At 37.4% G+C, this 19,170-nt stretch overlaps 1 protein-coding gene and 1 long non-coding RNA gene across 6 annotated transcripts in view; one reads left to right on the plus strand and one right to left on the minus strand.

Annotated features, from left to right (window-relative positions):
- Positions 1-12,348: 12,348 nt before the first annotated feature.
- Positions 12,349-13,658, minus strand: LOC113279527. Its single transcript, XM_026528219.1, has 3 exons — positions 13,406-13,658; positions 13,075-13,252; positions 12,349-13,003 (listed from the first exon to the last, which is right to left on the minus strand). Exons 1-3 carry the CDS (start codon positions 13,656-13,658, stop codon positions 12,349-12,351), a joined length of 1,086 nt encoding a protein of 361 aa, XP_026384004.1.
- Positions 13,659-18,035: 4,377 nt separating this feature from the next.
- The window catches only part of LOC113282535, a 4,700-nt gene continuing 3,565 nt past the window's right edge, over positions 18,036-19,170 (plus strand). For all 5 annotated transcript variants that reach the window (XR_003326996.1, XR_003326997.1, XR_003326998.1 and 2 more), the window contains exon 1: positions 18,036-18,181. This is a non-coding gene — a long non-coding RNA (uncharacterized LOC113282535). The remainder of the gene's footprint in view (positions 18,182-19,170) is intronic.

Raw genomic sequence — 19,170 nt, forward strand, 5'->3', positions numbered from 1 at the left:
AGGGCGTGGCCACACTTCCAGCGCGTCGTGGCGGATTTAAAGCGACCTGATTGGTCGATGGGAAGTGGGCCAGCAAGCTAGGGCGTGGCCACACTTCCAGTGCACTGTGGCGGTTTTAATTGCCTAGTTTGGCTAAGCATAGTTTCGACCAACGGGGTCTAGTGTACTGTGCGGGGCGCGAAACCCTATTTTTTTACAAATTAGTCGGGTTTATGAGTTTTTTGTGAGTTATTACAATAACTGGCTGGATTTTGTATGCTGCCACAAAAATCCTTATCTACAGAATGCAGTGTGCTTTCCGTCTGAGCATTTTGTGTGATGGCCTTAACTTTGGTACTTGGAGGTTCATGCTACTCCGATGCGAGTGAACATAAATCCGTCATGCCATACCGATATTAAGGGTTCTGCCGTTGAACATAGCACAAGAAAGTACTCAGTGAGTCTTGTATTTGGCGAGGTGCCGAAATTTACAGAGTGTTTGGGATGATTGCTACATTCGCCAGTCTGGATAAATTTCATGTAAATATATTGAATGGATTAATAAATATCGCGGTGGAGAGGTTTAGCACTCACAACACCGTTTCCTTGCAGAGTGACATCACATCAGATGCAAGGTTTTACGATTTTAACCCTAAGCTAAAAACCACCATCAACACATGGGTCTTGGTGTAATCTGGTGTGATTATGCAAGGAATGTAAGAAGTTCGAGAGATGATTTTGGTCTGGTTCCAGATGCGGTGGGTGCTGAAGCTGCTGCTCTGATTTTGGAAATCTCTTGGGCAGAAGAGTTGAACCTTTCCAAAGTCGTTTTCGTTAGTGACTTTCTCCAATTAGTGCAGTTTGTAAACGGAGTCAGTGGTATTTTAGATTGGCGGAGTAGTGATCTTCTTGAACAATGTCGTAGTTTACTATCTAAGTTTACTTCCTTTAAGTCTGTGTATATTAAGCGTCCCAACAACCCTTTTGCTGATCGACCTGCACGTCGAGCCAAAAAAGATAGTTTGAAGGATATCTGGGTCTCTTTTCCCTCTTTTTTGAACTCTCTATTTGGGAAGGAGAACTTGAATGTTGTTTGTAGTTCTCCCCTTTGTTAATTCCATGGTGTGTTTGTTAGCAAACAAACAAAAACATAAAAATTCAGTTACAAAGGCCCATTAACTGCCTGTTTGTCCAACACTCAATAAGTTCTGTTGCAGTATATTTAAGTTGAATTCAATAACTTTCTCCAATGCTTAGTAATTCATTCGTAAAACGGTGGTTCATTTTTAACCTTTGTTCTAAATGGTACTACTCATCAATAAAAACTAACAGTGCTTCTCTACAGACCGAGAGAAGAAACCAGACTAAAACCGTCTCTCACAGTTTCCTTTTCTTTTTCTATGGATCCCAGTGGACCCGCGTCCTCGAAAGACGTGCAGGGGTGGAATGTGAGAGGCAGTTTTTCTTGCCTGGTTTTTTTCTCGGTCAGTTAGGAGTTTCTGAAAAACTAATCAATAAAAACTAAAACACCTAAAATGGTTACTGCTCAAATTCTTAATTAGGCTATGTTTCTATCTACCAACCTCATTAGCTCACTACCTTTGTTTTCGGGGGGCCAATCGATTGACTGCTTTTAACGACAGTATGGTTTTATCCAATTTCCTAGAGCTAATGATATTGTTCTAACTTTCTCCACATTGGTGTTGAAAATCGGATGCTCTTATGTTGGAAATAAAATCTAGGATAAACTTTTGTTTTTTGTTTTTCTTTTGGAAAAATAAAATAAAATAAAATAAAGGTCTTTCTTAAATGGGTTATAGTTCAATGGTTTCACACTGTAAAGTTAGGGATTCAATCCCACTTTAAAAGCTTATTAGTGTAATTGTATAGTTGGGTGTGATGGGTTGGATCTGACAGAAGGATCAGTCCAATTGACCGGGTTCGAGTAGGAGCCGAGTCCCAAGTGTTCCAAATGCATGTTGGCGTTTCATCTTTTTTTTTTCTTCCCAATTTGATGGGTTTCTAATAAAAGCTGTATTATTGAAAAATATTTTTATAGGCATTTATGAACCAATATTATTCCCCATATATCCAAAAGTATTCTTACACAAAAACCGTTATACCGACAGTTATGAACAGTAAAGCAACTGTAAACTGTACAAGCATGAGAACTGTATTGATTCGACGTTTAGACTGTGTAACCATAATAAGTCCCATAATCATACAACTCTTAATCTAATTAACTATAGAGTGGATGGTTAACTAACATTAAGGTTTGACACGTGGGGATGTTCAACGTTGAAATCTATCATCCTCTCATTTCTGATCCCATGTGAAGGTTTCAGAGTCAATGCCTTATTCCCTTTTGCATGTGTTATGTTTTCTTTTTTATCATCATCAGCTTCAACATGACTACTCCATTATCCTTGATTTGATGTGGTTTAGATCTCGTTAACTAACATAATTGGTGCCAATTATGCTAATTGCTAAATTGGTACGGATATTTTGAAGGGAGGTGTACCTATTGTTGTTGGCAGTTGGCATATATGGATAATTATTTTGGCATCATTTTTGGAAAGTTTGTAATATAATCCAAGGAGGTGGTGGTTGTAATTACTAACTAGTGAAATAAAAATGCTAGTAAAATAAATAAATAATTGCCCATTGATACACACACATCAAGAGACCCTAAAAAAGTTCAAAAACTATAATTGAAGGCAGGATTCTAAGAAATATATTTTGGATACTTTTTCAAATAAAAAGAGGTTGAAAAACCTTTTTCTTTTATGAAATGAAAATTATATAATCGAAAGAACTCGGTCAACTAGATCGTAACCATACAGAAACTACTTTTCAAGAATATGAGAAATTTTCAGAAGTTAGAAATTATGAATGACATTTTCTTCTTATTTTTAGAAGTCATTTTGGAAATGAGTTCTCTAACTAACTTCCGTCGAAAATCTCTTCTTATGTTGTATCCAAATACCTTTGTGGTATATTTTTTTGTTCAATTGTCTTTGCTCAGGAAAAAATTATGACCATTTCTTTTGAGTTATTTGACAATTAGAGTGTGTTTGTTTTTTGTTGACTCGACGTATGAATCTGATTTGGGCATTGACTCAGTTCGAGTCAGATGTTAGATTGTTTGTTTTTGATTTTGAGTCAAATCTGACTCGCAATCTGACTCAGGCATAATCCCTGATTCGGATTCATTTGAGTCAGGGAATAAAATGTCACCGATTCATGGGACCAAACCACTAACTCACATATTTTTAAGTTAGATGAGTCAAATCTGACTCAAAAAAACAAACATGTTGAATCAGATCTAAATGAATCAGATGATATCAAATCAGATTCAGACGACTCAGATGAGGAAGGAAAAAGGAAAAAAAGGAACAAGGTGGCATAGAGAGGGGAATCGTCGCAAAGAAGTTGTTCCATATCCCTCTCTCGCCCATTTGGCAAACAATCTACGAATTTCTTCCACCTAGTGGTTCAGCATTTGAGCATTCCCAACTTATATTTGAAGCCTTTTCCGGTTGACAAGGACATGAAAGAAAATGTAAAGAAGAAGGATCGCGGAAACACGCATAATAGAGCAGTCAGCAGCACTGCAGTGGACCTAATAAACATCTTTTGGACGCGTAACGGTAATAAGATTAGGACATATCAAAGTGTGGGTCACATACAAACAAATCATACTGTGTTTGGTGTCAAATTTTGATGTTTGTATTTGACGTTTGCTATAGAATACAAGAAAAATATCACTTCTATGAAACAATCCGATAAAACAAATGCCAAATAAATGATGTACTTGCCCTTTAGCGCCCATTTCTTCCAATAAGAAACGTACACGTCAAGAGTAGTGGTTAGCATATATAGTATTTATTTCGAATTTTGGTACTTTACTACTACTACTAATGAAGGATTAGAGTTCAAAACAGGTGTGGGGGAAACATTTAATTAAGAAAAATGTTTGGTGCTTTTCGTACTGTTTGTCTTGTTATGAATAAGGGTTAACGGCGCCGGATACATTCCCTCTGAACTATAGAGATTCACCTTCTAGCCGACCTCTTAGCAGATTCACAGTATTACTCCGAGAATTCGAGAACAGCCTTAGGCATACTCACCTGGATATCTTAATCAATAGTGGCCGCATCTAGTTGTGGGAGTATTACTATTACGCGAGCATTGGTTTCCAAAATTTATCGTATCCAAGAATATCATTACCAAGTCAATGATTGGGATTCCATAATCGAGTGAACAGACAACCACTAATTCAACAATACCGATACCGACTACACTGAGACAGTGCGTAGGCTTCATATCTATGAAACACTATTGAATATTGATGATGATTACAGTCTATAGAGAAGGAAACATCAAAAATAGTAGTAAAAGCTTTGCAAATCTAAGAAGCGCTTGTCGCATATGGAAAATGTAATGCGAGCAGTCGATTCAACTGCAAAGCCTATATTAGATGCGAAAGATGTTCTCTTGGCTACTATTATCGTAGCTCGTAGGAACTAGGAGAGCGTATCTCTAGGCTTTCTATTTGCAGATATAATTTGCATAAATCTCGGGTACTGGCAGTAGCAGCCAAATTTAGACATCTCACTTGAATCCGACTTGCACAACCATGTGATGGACATATATACAATGTCTTGGGCCTCTGTCTATAGTTTCAAGACCTTCTGTATTGTTCCCTTAAGCAAGAACCCTGATTTTGGGCATACCAAAATCTTCTTAGGCATACAAAGCACTAGTCCTAATTTGGGTGACTTTATAAGGGGTACCCTATGGGGTGGTTCAATTACCTATATGCCCTTAAATCCTTTAAATTACTACTAATCTATTCCTAACCCTAATACAAAACCTATAATCAACTACACCTAAAATCAGTTTCATTCACCTTCTTCTTCTTCCTCTCCACAGCCGAACTCATTCACCCTTCTCTTTCTTTTTTTTTTCATCGCGAAAATTTAATCGTTGATTCGTGAAAATTTAGTCGATGATTAAATTCATCTATATAACGGGTCGTCGTAAGCCAGTATCTCGTTCAAATCGATCGACTCAACAACCCATTGAAGAAGAAGAAGATTTAGAGAGTGAAGAACAAACTCAAAATCAACCACAAAATCAACCGGAAGAAGAGATTGAAGAAGAACCAACTCCAGAAATGAGAATAAGAAGGTTAGTTCTACAAACCCATCTCGTATTTGATGTTTTAGATTGGTTTGGTCGATTTAATTCGTCAAAATCATGTTTCTGCGGCGGTTACAGGGTATGGTTCGGCGCAAAACAAATCTTAGATGTGCGCCGAGCTGTTCTTGAAACTGAACCCTGAAAGTGCATATGAACGGCTCGGCGTATATCTGAAATCCTTTTTGAGCCGAACTTAGTGACACAGAGACTTATATTTAGGATCGGCTTATTCGATGGTGTTAGTTTTGTGCCGAATATGTTTTGTGAATTTCAGAAATTTTGCATGTGCGTAGGATCGGCTTGTATGGTAGTATTAGTTTTGTGCCGAATAAATGTTGTTTGAATTTCAGAATTTTTGCATGTGCTTAGGATCGGCTTGTATGGTTGTATTAGTTTTGTGCCGAATAAATGTTGTTTGAATTTCAGAATTTTTGCATGTGCTTAGGATCGGCTTGTATGGTTGTATTAGTTGTGCGCCGAATAAATGTTTCAATTCATAAGTCTAGATTCGGCTTATTCGATAGTATTAGGGTTGCGCCGAATATCATTGTTAAAATTTCATAAATTTTACAAGTGTATAGGATCGGCTTATTTATATGATATCATGTTGCACCGAATACATGTTTGAGTTCATAATCATAGATTCGGCTTATTCGACGGTATCGGTTGTGAGCCGAATATATAGAATCGGCTTATAATTGTTTTGTAATATGAGCCGATCCACTCTCTGTGTAAGCTAAAAAAAATTTCAAGACATGATTCATAATTGCGCCGAATTAGTCTTATAACTTTCATACTTGTGTCAGGACCAATGCCGCGGGTAGGGAGATGTTGAAAAAATGAAGGCCAAACTTGGTTGCAAAACACCAATGACCGTGGAAGAACAAAAATACCTCATCAACAAGTGGGATGCAATCATCAACAAAGGACAAGGACCCGAGGAACCCGAACAAAGGCCTACCACTAAGAAGAGGGGTCGTGGTTAAATGCCCTTTTATGTTTCCAACTTCCTTTTAATCATTTGTCCTTCAGGTTCGGCTTTTTCTATAATTTGAGTTATAAGCCGAGCCTTAAAAATCATTATTGGTGTAATCCAGTATATAGTTCGGCTTAAATCTCACCAATATGGTGAGCCGAATCTGTAAAATTTTCAAAATTAGATAAAAAATAGCCGTTACTTATATAGGTTCGGCTTATGTTCTAAAATTTCTATAAGCCGAACCTTTACTTTTTTCACGAAAATTTAGGAACGACTCTTTTTTTGAAAGATATAGCCGTTGTAAAACTATATTCTATATATACCTACATGTTTTTTCATATTCTTAACCACATATGCTCAACAAATGGCACCCCCAACTCCTAAGTTTACTCTAGAAGAAGATTTATCTATTTGCACTAATTATGTAGCATACTATCCAAAGAAGGGTGAAGAACGACGAGTAAATGGTCTGATGAGTATGTACTACTTGGTTAGTATTCATGAAGCCTTCAGCACGGAAACAAGTAATCCTCACAACCGGGATAGTGCGTCCTTGTTTTTCCGAATTATAAGTATTAAGAAAAAAGTCACAGACTTCATAGCTTTAGTTCGGATTGTGAGTCGATATCGACTCAAAGGTGAAACAAACTCTGAGATTGAAGTTCGAGCTCTAGAGGAATGGCGACGATGGAAGGGAAAGAATTTCAAATACAAAGATCAGTACCACATTCTTAGAAGATTTCTCATTACCCGTTTAGGATATTAGAAATTAATTGCAAGCCTACTATGTAGCAGGGATGTAATCCACAATTTCTATGTGAAGCGTACAAAGAAAATTGAATGCATCCGGAAATACCTTCTTAATAGCATACATCAACGAAGAATCTTGATCGGAAACGAACACTTTAGGAAGAGCACCCTCCCGGAAGATTAACTTCAATTGTTCTAACCCCCAAACATAACTCTCTTTCTTCTCGTTTTTCATGAAACAAAAAGCCACGGTGAACGGTGCCTTTGTCAAAGTATGCCCCACAATGTTCATCAACGGCATCTCATATTTATTAGTCTTGTACGTGCAATCCAATATAATAACTTGTGGGAAGCATAGAGCCAATTGGGCGCATTCCGGGTGGGCAAGGAAAAGGTGTGTGACTTGACCGAAGTCATCCAACTTCTTTTGGCAAGCGTAGTTATTCTTCACCCCTAACCACATTACTTGTTGCATCACCATCCTACCTTGCAAATTGAGTCTTCTAATCTTTTGTCTTGCATTTTAGATAGTTTGCATAGTCGACTTGTTATTCTTGTTGTCCGCCTTCAATTTGCTAAGAATCCTAAAAGGTGGAAAACGTGCCCGTGTCATTTTATCCACTTCTAGCATCTCGTCGGGTTTGAGTCGCGCTACTTTCGCATGTCCATGAAGGTCTTTGGGACGTGGGTGGTTATGACGACAATCCATATCTTTATTCATTATCCAATATTGATCTTCTTTGTTCATGGACTTATTCTTGAGGTTGAAAACGATCTTGAAAGGGCAATTTATTTTCTTCGTCTTCGTCCTATTCTTTATCCCGGTCTTCCCAACGTATACAGTACCCTTTTAACCTTGCTAGAGCCGGTTCCACTACGCTCACAAATCATTTCAAACCGATCCCATCGGCTTTGTTGTCCTTTAACTAGTACACAATTTATCTTCATTGCGTGTTCCTCAAGCCAATCCATAACTTCTGGTTTAGTTTTCCATATCTACGTTCATTCCAAAACAAGTAATTTGTAAGAAAAACTTTGGAATATTCCGACAACATTAAGGTAAACAAAAGGTTCTTACATACCAAATCATTTTGGAAGTGATCCTTGGTATCCTCGTGAATTATGTCTACTGGATCAGGTTGATTTTCCATGGGTCCAAGCACGATCTACAAAGAATATCACAAGGTTAAACACTAGAAAGGGAATATAATAACAAGGTTCGGCGCATTCGATAATCACATTATGTGCCGAACTATAAACATTTACAGGTTTAGGCTTATACGATATCCTCAATATGTGCCGAACCACGAACAATATTTTAACCCAAAAATTAACAAATTCATGTTCGGCTCAGACGATAATCATATTATGTGCCGAACCTTGAACATAAGAAGTTTCGGCTGATACGATATTCTCCATATGTGCCGAACCAGTAACAATATTTCAACCCATAAATTAAAAAATTATGTTCGGCACATACGATTTTGGATATGTAAGCCGAATTAGTAATGATTCTATTCCGGGATATTCAGGATGTTGTTCGGATTACTATGAAACTTTCATATAAGCCGAACTAGTGTCTAGCAAAAGGGTTGGAATTGGAAATTATAGGTTCGGCGCATGCAGTAAACAGATTCAGTAAGCCGAACCGTTCATCAATTGGTAGATTCGGCTCATAGATGTGAGCCGAACCTCAACCTGTTTCGCCGAACCATAATTCAAAAAACCTAACTTTTGATAATTGAGAGCTATAGAAGTGAGATTAAGTATAGGATATAAGTGTACCTGTGTATTAGAAGCATTGGGTTCCTCATCAATGTCTTCATCATCAGGATTTGGCTCATAAAAATCATCATCTTGAGTTTGTGTTTGAGTTTGAGTGGGTGTAAAATCATTCTCATAATCTAAGAAATCAGCCATTTCTGGATCATTGTTGTAATTAATATGTATTTTCCTAGGTTTTTTAGATGAATGATGACCCTCCTCATCCTCCATTGAATCAACAATTAGAATTTTCTCACTTTCTCCTTCTCTTTCTCTCCTTCTTAACCAAACCAAAACTTTGATTTTTTTCCTCAAATTTTTCATCTAAACAACTCTTATAATTCTGAAAATTATTTTAATCACTAAACAAATATTTAATCACTAATCAAGATTATTAACACTAATATTTAAAGGGCAGATTTGCCATTAAAAAATTTTTGGGTTAAGGGTTTATCTGATTTTGCTATTTCACAACCTTTTTTTGTCTTCATTCAGTATGCCTTGGAAGATTTTGGTATGCCCAAAATTATAGTTCTTAAGCAAAATCCTGGATTTATCTTGCAAGCGTACCAAAGGCGTAAGTGGTTACAATCTTTTTCAAAATCTCCAATTTGCTTGAACTGTGTAGAAGGGAGACTATGGAATGAGTAGTACCTTTCATTGAACAGTCAGTATAGTTGCACTTCCCATCTTACATTTTTACAATGAGATCCTCCGTTGGCCATACACTTTTTGCCATTACAAATTTGCAATACCATAAGTAGAATACAATTTTAGAAGTCAGAAGTAAAAATATGTTGCTTTACAAAATTATTATTGTTTTTACTTTTTAGAACTCATTCAGATTTCATATACCACCTGATTTGTGATCTTTTTTTTTCTTTTTTTTTTAAGCAAAGGCCTTCAAAAAGGGTAATGGTCCTCCTCAGCTGTTGGAAGAATGCAAACAGGGGTTTAGACCAGTACATGGTAGAATTGTTTTGTTTTGCCCACTGAGCAAGCTCGTGAGCTACAGAATTACAACATCTAGGTTGAAAACTAAAAAAACAAGCAAATAACTTGGAAGAAAAAAAGAGAATATCTTTAAAGATAGCATCCGTTCGCGAATTTCCATCAAAATTCCCAGCTGAAAATTGGCCGATGAGAGCTTTCGCGTCACTTTCTATGATGATGTGGGTTAAGTGTTGTTCCACAGCTTTCTTCAGGACTGCCCAGATGGCTCTTGCTTCAGCTTCTTCAGCAGAGTGAACATCAAAGACTAAGGAAGCACAAAAGGTTGCTTTTCTTGAGAAATCTCGCATCACATACCCTGCACCATTTTCTCCAGAGATATCATCAAATGCACCATCAGTATTACATTTAATCCAACCAAAAGAGGGGGCATCCATTTATCACAAATACTGACATGCATGGTAGAAGGGATAGTCAAACTAGGATTCCTAGATTTCCTAGTGAGGAGCATAGCTCTAGCTCTATCTAAGACAACAGAGAAGTTTTCTTTATGCCTTGAAAGATGAGATTGTTTCTACTGGTCCAGAGAGACCATAAGATAGCCACAAAGAGACATTGATCATCCTTAGACAGTTTAGATTGAGGGTCAATAAACCAGAAAAAGAAGCTAGTCTATAAAAGATTTGTTCTGAAAGAATTGAGTGTTTATATTGAAGTCAGAGATGAACCAGACCCTACTAGCAAAGGGGAAAGTGACCAAAGCATGCATGATAGTTTCCTGAGGATCAGAACACCTAGGACAGACCACACTATGCATAGGCATCCTAGTGTGAAGGACAGTTCTGGAAGGCAAAGCATTTCTAGCTGCTCTCCAAAAAAAGACCTGAATTCTGTAAGGTACTCTAACTTTCCAAATACACTTCCAAAGGTTTTTACAGGAGGAGGGCCTAAGGCCTCTGAGCCCCAAGTAGGCAGATTTAAAGGAAAAATTGTCATTCTTTGAAAGATCCCAAGCCCTCCTGTCAGGAGTGCAAAGCTGGCTTAAGGGAATGGAGATAATCTTCTGGACAGAAGCATTATCAAAATGGGTGTTAAGTCTAGACACATCCCAACTTCTAGTTTGGGAATCAATAAAGTAAGCAACTTTAATACTAGGATCAGGAGGAACAAGTGGATTGGGTGTGGCAGAACCCAGTGAAGGAATCCATTTATCATACCATGGGTCAATGAATTGACCATCCCCAACAATCCAGGAAATAAAAGGTTTTATAAGTTCCTTTATGGCATGCAGACACTTCCAAGTCCAAGAACAATTGGCAGTACACTTAGCATTCAAAAAATCAGTTTTAGGAAAGTATTTGGCCTTAAGAACAGTAGCCAGTAAACAATTAGGATTTTCTAAAATTCTCCAGCCATTCCTAGCAAGCATTGCTAGGTTGTTTAATTCAGCCTTTCTGAACCCCAGGCCTCCTTCAGCTTTGGGGGAGCATAAAATATCCCAACCAAGGAGGTGCAACTTTCTATCCTTATGATCTAAAGTTTCACCCCACCAGAATTTGCAGAGGTGAGAATACATTTGTTTACAGAGATGTTTAGGAATAAGGAAAGCTCCCATTTGAAAGAGAGGAATAGCTTGGCCAATGTGCTTGATCAGAGTAGTTCTAACAGCTTGAGATAATAGCTTATGAAGCCAGATAGAAATCCTTGCATCAATAGCTTGGAGAATACCCATATGGGTCTGGATTTTAAAAGCTTGGAAAACAGTGGGAGTTCCAAGATATTTTCTCCTAAATCCCTGCTTTGGATATCTAAGATATTATCCAAAAGAGCCTTCCTATGTTCAGGGACCTTCCTTCTAAACAAAATACCAGATTTTTCAAAGTTGATTTCTTGCCCAGAAGATAGGCAGTACTTTTGAAGATAGTCTTTTATGACTTGATTTTTTTTCCAGTAGCTTTAGAAAACAAGAGAGAATCATCAACAAACAAAAGGTGAGTCATTACAGGAGCCTATTTACAGAATATTATGCCTTCTAAAAGCCCCTTCTTCTGGAGGCTATCAATGTAAGAAGATAGGGCTTCAGAACAAATGATGTAAATATAGGGAGAGAGTGGGTCTCCCTGTCTTATGCCTCTTTCAGGTTGGAAGAAACCAGTAGGGCTACCATTAAGAAGGACAGAATAAGACACAGTAGAGACACACTGGTTTATTAGTTTAACCCAGTGGTTAGATGGCCCCATTTTAGTTAAAACTTTTTCAAGAAAATCCCATTCAAGCTTATCATAGGCCTTAGACATGTCAAGTTTAATGGCAGCTATGCCCTCAACTTTATCAATATGATTGACAGCATATATGGCCTCATTAGCTAGAAAAATATTATCAGAAATACTCCTCTTAGGGATAAAAGCACTTTTGTTTTGAGAAATAATATTGTTCATAAAAGGTTTCAGCCTATTGGCCAAAGTTTTTGAAAGAATTTTGTAAATAAAATTACAGAGGCCAATTGGCCTATACTGAGTTACCAATTCAACAAGAGGGACTTTGGGGATGAGGGCTATATTGGTATGATTAAAGACCTTAGCAATATTACCTGTTCTAAATAAGGTTTGAGTCATATCAACAACCTCTTCTCCCACAATGTCCCAATGCTTTTGATAAAAAAGGCATGTAAACCCATCAGGACCAGGGGCCTTTTTTCCCCCATTTGGAAGACAACATTCTTAAATTTCCTCTGGAGTCAGAGGCAAATTTAAGGATGCATTGTCATCTTCAGAGAACTTAACAGGAAGATCAGCAAGAATTTCATCTTGAAATTGTTGAGGATGGGAGGAATAAAGACTATTGAAATAATCTATAAAAGAATTTCCAATACTATCTCTATCAGTTAAAATAATATTCAAAGAGTTCTTTATCCAGCTAATGGCATTTCCTTTTCTTCTAAAGAGAGTTACTCTGTGAAAATATGGTGAATTTCTGTCACCTTCCAAGAGCCAGACTTCTCTAGATTTGTCCTTCCAATATAGCTCCTCCAAATTATACAGATACTCCAACCTAGCTTTAAGTCTAGAAGTATTACTAGTATCAGTTGGATTAGAAATATGGATGTCAACTAAATCTTTCCTAATGGTAGATATATTAGTTTGAATATTACCAAAGGAAGACTTATTCCAATCTCTTAGGCCTTTCTTAGTACTTAAGAGTTTAGCTTTAAGTTTGTAGGCAGGGGAGCCTACCACATTGACAGACCAAGAGTTAGCTATAATGTCTCTGCAAGTAGGATCCTCTATCCACATGGCCATAAAATGTAAAGGTCTCGGCATACAAGTATCTTGATAGTTAAATCCTATATGCATGGGGCAATGATCAGAAGAGTCCCTAGGAAGGTTGTTAACACAAAGTTTAGGAAAAAATCTTCAGCAGTTTGGTTAATAAGACATCTATCTAACCTTTCAAGGATTAAATCAGGACCTTGTTGCATATTAGACCAAGTAAATCTGGGTCCAGAAAAAACAAGATCGTGCAGATTAAAGACCAAACAGAAATTTCTAAGATTTTCAAAATCAGGGTCATCTACTTCAAGACCACCATTTTTATCTTCAATTCCTAGAAGAGCATTAAAATCTCCTATAAAAAAAACCGGTTCATCTAAAAAGGAATTAATATGCTGACATTGTTATTCCCAGAAGGCTTGTCTTAGACTACTATTAGGTTCACCATACATGAAATGAATATGACAGGTCTTAGAGTGGATGATGTCAGTAAAAGTAACATAGATACCCCTTATACTGGATGAAATAATATTGAGATGAACTTCCTTCTTCCAAGCAAGAGCAAGACCACCACTTTTACCAACACAGGGTATGTTAAAAGTACAAGGAAATCCCATGTTTCTTAATTTTCTAGCCGCCATGTCTTTATTCATTTTAGTCTCAGAGAGGAAAATAATGTCAGGGTTGACATTCTTACATAGTAAACTAAGCTCCTTATTAGCAGATTTTTTACCAAAACCTCGAAGATTCCAGGCAATCATGTTGATGTTATTGACAGGGAAATGATTTATGGCATTACAAGCAGTATAAATTAAAGGGGATGGATGAGGATGGTTTACCTGAGTGGTAGAGTCAGATCCACCACCAAGAGAGGAACTGCTACCGTCACCACTTTGAGAAGCGATTTGGGAGGAATCGAGACTAGAACTAGCAGCATTGAAGAGAATTATTGCGGACACCATTGTTGTTTGGGGAATTGTCGGCAGGTACATTGTAGTTCCCAAAAGAGTTAAAGATAGGTTGGGAATTGAGAGAACATGTAGAGAGGTCAATGGCTGGTAGTTCTCCCGATTTGGTAATTGGAGGACACAAGTGAGCATAATCAGGTTTAATAGAGATTTGTTCTTCAGGGATTACCACTATGCTAGCCACACTAGAATTAGCTCTGGTACGTTTCCGTAGATCAGCCTTGGGATTAATCTTCCTTTTGAGATTTGCTAGAGCATCTTGTTCAGTAGAGTTAACTGTTCCTATGGTGATGATTGGACTGGTGTTTGGGATAACAGCCGTTTTGAATCTTCTTGAAGAGTTTGTGGTACAAATCGGGCCACTAGGGGTTGACTCAGCACCAGAAATAGAGGCAGCAACAGTAACATTTTGAGTAGTAACTTTCTTTAAAACAATTGACAGGCCATTCTCCAACTGAGTCATATGTTTCTGAACATGACCAACATCAAAGATCTTCAGAGTAGTGGATCTATTTATAAAAGGACCCATTTGAAAAGTGTTTGATAAGCTTTTCTGAATAGTATTTTCCATTCTCTGATTAAAAGCTTATGGTTTTCCTTTGTTGCACACTTCAATGGCAGTTGATTCAATTTGTGTTTCTGGTACTACCTCAGTTTGTTGCATAATAATATCAGTGATGGCAGCAGAGGAGGGGTCTGCTTGCTTGGTTGTGGTAGGCATCATTAACTTTGAAACAGCCGGAAGAGTATAACTACTGCATGCTGCATCAATATCTTTGATCTTTTTCTGCTTTAGTTTCCAAGCAGAGAAGTTTTGATCTTTATGATCAAGGATGCGACAGGAGGTGCAGAAATACCTTGGAACTTTGATGTGTCTACATTCAATCAGGAAAGGTTCATTTCTAACACTTGTGAAGAGAGGAATGCCAGTTGGTAACACTTTCTGAACTGAGATTCTAATGCATACTTTGACATTCTTCTTAAGAGGATGTTTACCAAAAGGATTTTGAGCTTCAATTAGTTCCCCCATACTGAGAGTGAGTTTCTGAAGATCTTCAAATTTTGTGCATTCGTTTGGAATGTTGCATGAGATGAACCACATAATTTCTTCATCAAATATGAGTTGATGGTTTGGAGGTCAGCCTTCAACAGGAACAAATTTTAACACCATTAGATAACCACAGGAAAACCAAGGTTTTTGAGATTTGATTCTGTTAAAATCCTCTTCAGATAAGAAACGTATAAGAACTTTGTTTCGCTGACCATTGAAGGTAGTTATGGTTGGATGTTGAGCTAAAGGCCAATTATTGCAGATATAAAACCTGATGGAAGAAGTTGGGATCAAAGTTTCACAGCAAATGTATCCCGCCATACACCATTTCCAATTGGTATCAGCTTCAGCTAGAACAACATTTTTGTCGATGAAAACTGGTCTTGCAAGAGAAGATGGTAAAGTTAATTTCTCAGACATTTAAGTAGAAAGGGTTTGAATTTATTGGTTCAAATTTTGAGTGTTCTCTGAGGAGTAAGGGATTTCCATCATGAACAAGAATTGGAGATATATGAATATGGATTGATGGAGATCAGTTTTCCAAGTAACTAATATAAAATACAGGTGTAGAGAAAAGAATCTCTTGTTGGTACAGTTTTGATATTGATTACAAACAATATGAAGGAAGGAGAGACGGGGGGGTTTGTTTGTATATGAATTTGAATCTTAAAAAAGGAATGAGAAAGTTGTTGACTATGGACTGGGGAAAGTTCAAGAGAAAATTGGTGTGAAGTAGTTGTTTTAGTACTGCAAAGATTGCTTTGGGGAAGAGAGTTAACATATGGAATGTTACTTTCATATCTATGCTTTATGAACTTTTTTCGGGTTGAAGTATTCACGTGAGTATTGTGGAAAGACAACCACATATGGATAGACACAATAATGCATTGTTGGAATTTCTGATATAAGTTGGATTGGGGATGCATGGCGTAGATTGAGGTAGTTTGATATTGATCAGATTTGTCTTTTCTTGGGCTGACGTTATTGTGATGATGTAAACTGCCAAATGTAATAATGGTAGGAAAGTGGAGGGAAAGTTTGTGTTGGGGCGGATGGTTTTGGGATGGTTGTAGAAGGTCCATTGAGTGTTTTGGTTTATTAGTAGAGCTAGTAATGCATCTTCCAGACATGCCCCAAACCGCAGTGGTGCCTCTCAACTGATGCTGCATTCTTCTAGTCTGCCTAAAACATAAAATTTCAATTAGACCCCAAATAGAGATTTCAAAGTTTGGTGACCTACCAGAGTCTCCCTTAATAGCAGTTCCAAGAGGAGTAATGAAGATAATAAAGATTAGGTGTTGAAAATAGGTCTTGATAGGGTAATGATGTTCATTAGGGTGAAGGGGGTAGGCATGGCTTTGAATGGGGGTAGAGAACAAAGCGACATGACGGTTAACTAAGCGCCATAAATGACAGTTAATGAACAAAGTTTTGCCTTTAAAAAGGAGGTTTTGGGAGAGGTTAACATAACCATTAACAAATTTACTAGAAAGGGGAAGGTTAAGAGAGGTTTTGGTAAAAAATGGCAACTTCCAGTCCTTAACTCCGGCGATTCCTGCCAACTCCGATCAATACAATCAAGCTGAAAACCTTGCATTTTCCTTGGAGATAGAAGAATTACAAAGGTTGAGGGATGAGGTTCAGGGGGAGATAAATAGACGTGCAAGTGAGATTGCTGATCGACAGAGAGAAGAGGAAGAAAAGAAGAAGAGGGAGGAGGAAGAGACAGAATCATTATATGCTGCTTGGTTGCCGAAACATTTTGAGAGGTCAGATCGAAAGATGGAAGAAAGGTCAGAGAGATATCAGAGAGGACCAAGATATGGTAGTGCAACTGAGAGTGATTCCGAGGCAAGTTCCGCTGCAGGGTATGGATATCATTTGGAAGAGATAAACACCAGTGATGAGGGATCTGATGCTGCTGAGGACATGCGAAGGATGAAGAAGTATGAAGATTGGAAGTTGCGAAGGCGGTTCGAGTTTGAGAGAGAAAATCCAAAGATTTTTGCCAGAACCATGCAAGAAGGTGATCCCAAAGTCGAGAGGCAACCACTTGTGAGGATTGAACCCAGAGCTGCTCCTGTTGATGATTCCAGTGCAACTGATGAAGATCTTCCCGATGTCTCCAGAGAAGATGAAGAAGAAGAGAGCAGTGATGGGGAGGAATCATCATCTGGAGAAAGTGATACTTCTCCCGCGTCATCTGGAAGCAGCTGCAGCGAGAGATATGAGGAAGATGAGGATTGAAGTTATGATGATGAGGATTATTAAGATCCTCAGCAGAAGCGTCGAATGCAGCCAAATTTTCAAGATTTGAATAAAGTCTGAAAATGATAAGCAAGTTTTTAAAACAATGGCTTTCTTTCTCGATGCTTAGTTCCAGTCCTCTTGAACTTCTGGTGGGGAATGGTAAATCTTGATTTGTGATGATTCTCTTTTTTCCTTGTTTTGTTGATGTTTTGTCTGAAATCCCCTGGTATTGGTGAAAATGTGTTAATAGTGGTGGTGATGAAGTGGAGTTGGTCTAGTTTCTTTATATCTTCAGTGGATTTGATGTTTAAGTGTTTCTATTGAAGAATGATCTGAGTTTTTTGGGTTGTAATTATGGCAGACGAAATGGTGTTGTGTTTAATGTTATGTTGGTTTGACTGAATATAACTGCACTTTTCCTTGTTTCTAAAACTATATTTGGTACTAGAAGAAGTAATATAGTTGTAGAGATTGGTGATAAAGATAGCAAATTGAGTGAAAAAAATTCAAGAACAAAGAACTGTTGAAGATTGTTTTGGTGGGATCAACTCAATTTTACATCTGAGAAAATTTCTAACTGACGTCAAGTGACGCAACAAACTAGAAAGATGATCATAAGATGTTGTTTTTCTTCTCACTTAAAATTCCCAAATTCAACTTGTGATCTTTTTGTTTCTAGAAATCGAAAAGTTTTTTTTTTTTTTTTTTAACGTTAAGGTTCATCCAAACACCCTCCACAGTAACTAGATGAGTTACTGCACTTACTAGTTACTGCCTAAGATTGAAAAAGTGGGTGCCATAATGTACCATGGTGCTTCACTGCTTCTCTGATGCACCAAGTATATATCAGAAGGAAAAAGGAAAAAAAACTATAGTGTCATTTGGGCCATAACAGAGCAGAGCAATCAAGTAACCTGTGTAGACTGCTGCTTCTAACATCATTCATGATTGCGAGAAGTCTTTAATTATTGGGAGCCTCTTCATTACCTTCTGGATTTCAATCTTGGGAGTACAGGTATCTATTCTACTCATTTGGTTGCCCTAATTTTCGATTCATATTTGTTTTAGGGTTTTTGTTCCTTATATTATGATTTATTTTGTTGTTTCTCATCATTAAGAAGGGTTTAGTTAACTAGCTTGAGAATGCAAAAACTTGATTAGGATGTCAATCAAATGAACAACTTTATTAACATGCGAAAAAGCCGAATTGCCTCACAAAAACTACACCTTACTGATTTTGATAACTTTGCAAGGGTTATCTAGTTAGAGATGGGAATGATGTATCAAAATGACACTAGTTTGCTTAAAATTGTATTGACTAGTATTATTTTTGTTCATATTGCACCTCCGAGTTTGGGCTTTGCTTGTACCTTTGCATCTTTTTCCATGAATTAGTTGCTTGGCCTGCTTACTGGTTCATCCACATTCTAATTTCTTATATAGTTGAATGCCACTCAATTTGGTTTTACTATATCTTGGTGATTTAGAAACGTTTTGCTTATGGGATTCCTCCAGCATTTTCTCTGAACATGATAGGTTAGAGTGTTTTATGCAGTAAGGCTATTTCTTGGCCTTATCTCAGCAGTAATAGAGTCAGTTTTGGTGGTAGCCCTTTCCAGGAACTATGGGAAACAACTTGCAACTTATACAGTATACACGATTCTATGCTTAGCAAGTGGTTGTTTTTTCGCTAGCCACGATTCTATGCTTAGCAAGTGGTTGTTTTTTCGCTAGCACTAGTAAGAACATCGGTATGGTTTAGTAGTGTTCTGTGTCACAAGGACACCTTGTTTTAAAAAATTTGCCGTGTTATTGCAAACACTGGTACTTCTGCTGGGTACGTGTGGATTCAGCAACAGCTCTGTTAGCTATTTTGCAAAAAAAAAAAAAAAAAATGGCTGAAAATACCCATGCATTAACAAAAAGGGAATTACAAATAGCTTCGGATCAACCCTTTTTACAAACACAGCCAAAAAATAAGGGAAGCATAATCAAATACTACTA

The sequence above is a fragment of the Papaver somniferum genome, chromosome 5, assembly GCF_003573695.1.
Source record: "Papaver somniferum cultivar HN1 chromosome 5, ASM357369v1, whole genome shotgun sequence".
NCBI lineage: Eukaryota > Viridiplantae > Streptophyta > Magnoliopsida > Ranunculales > Papaveraceae > Papaver > Papaver somniferum.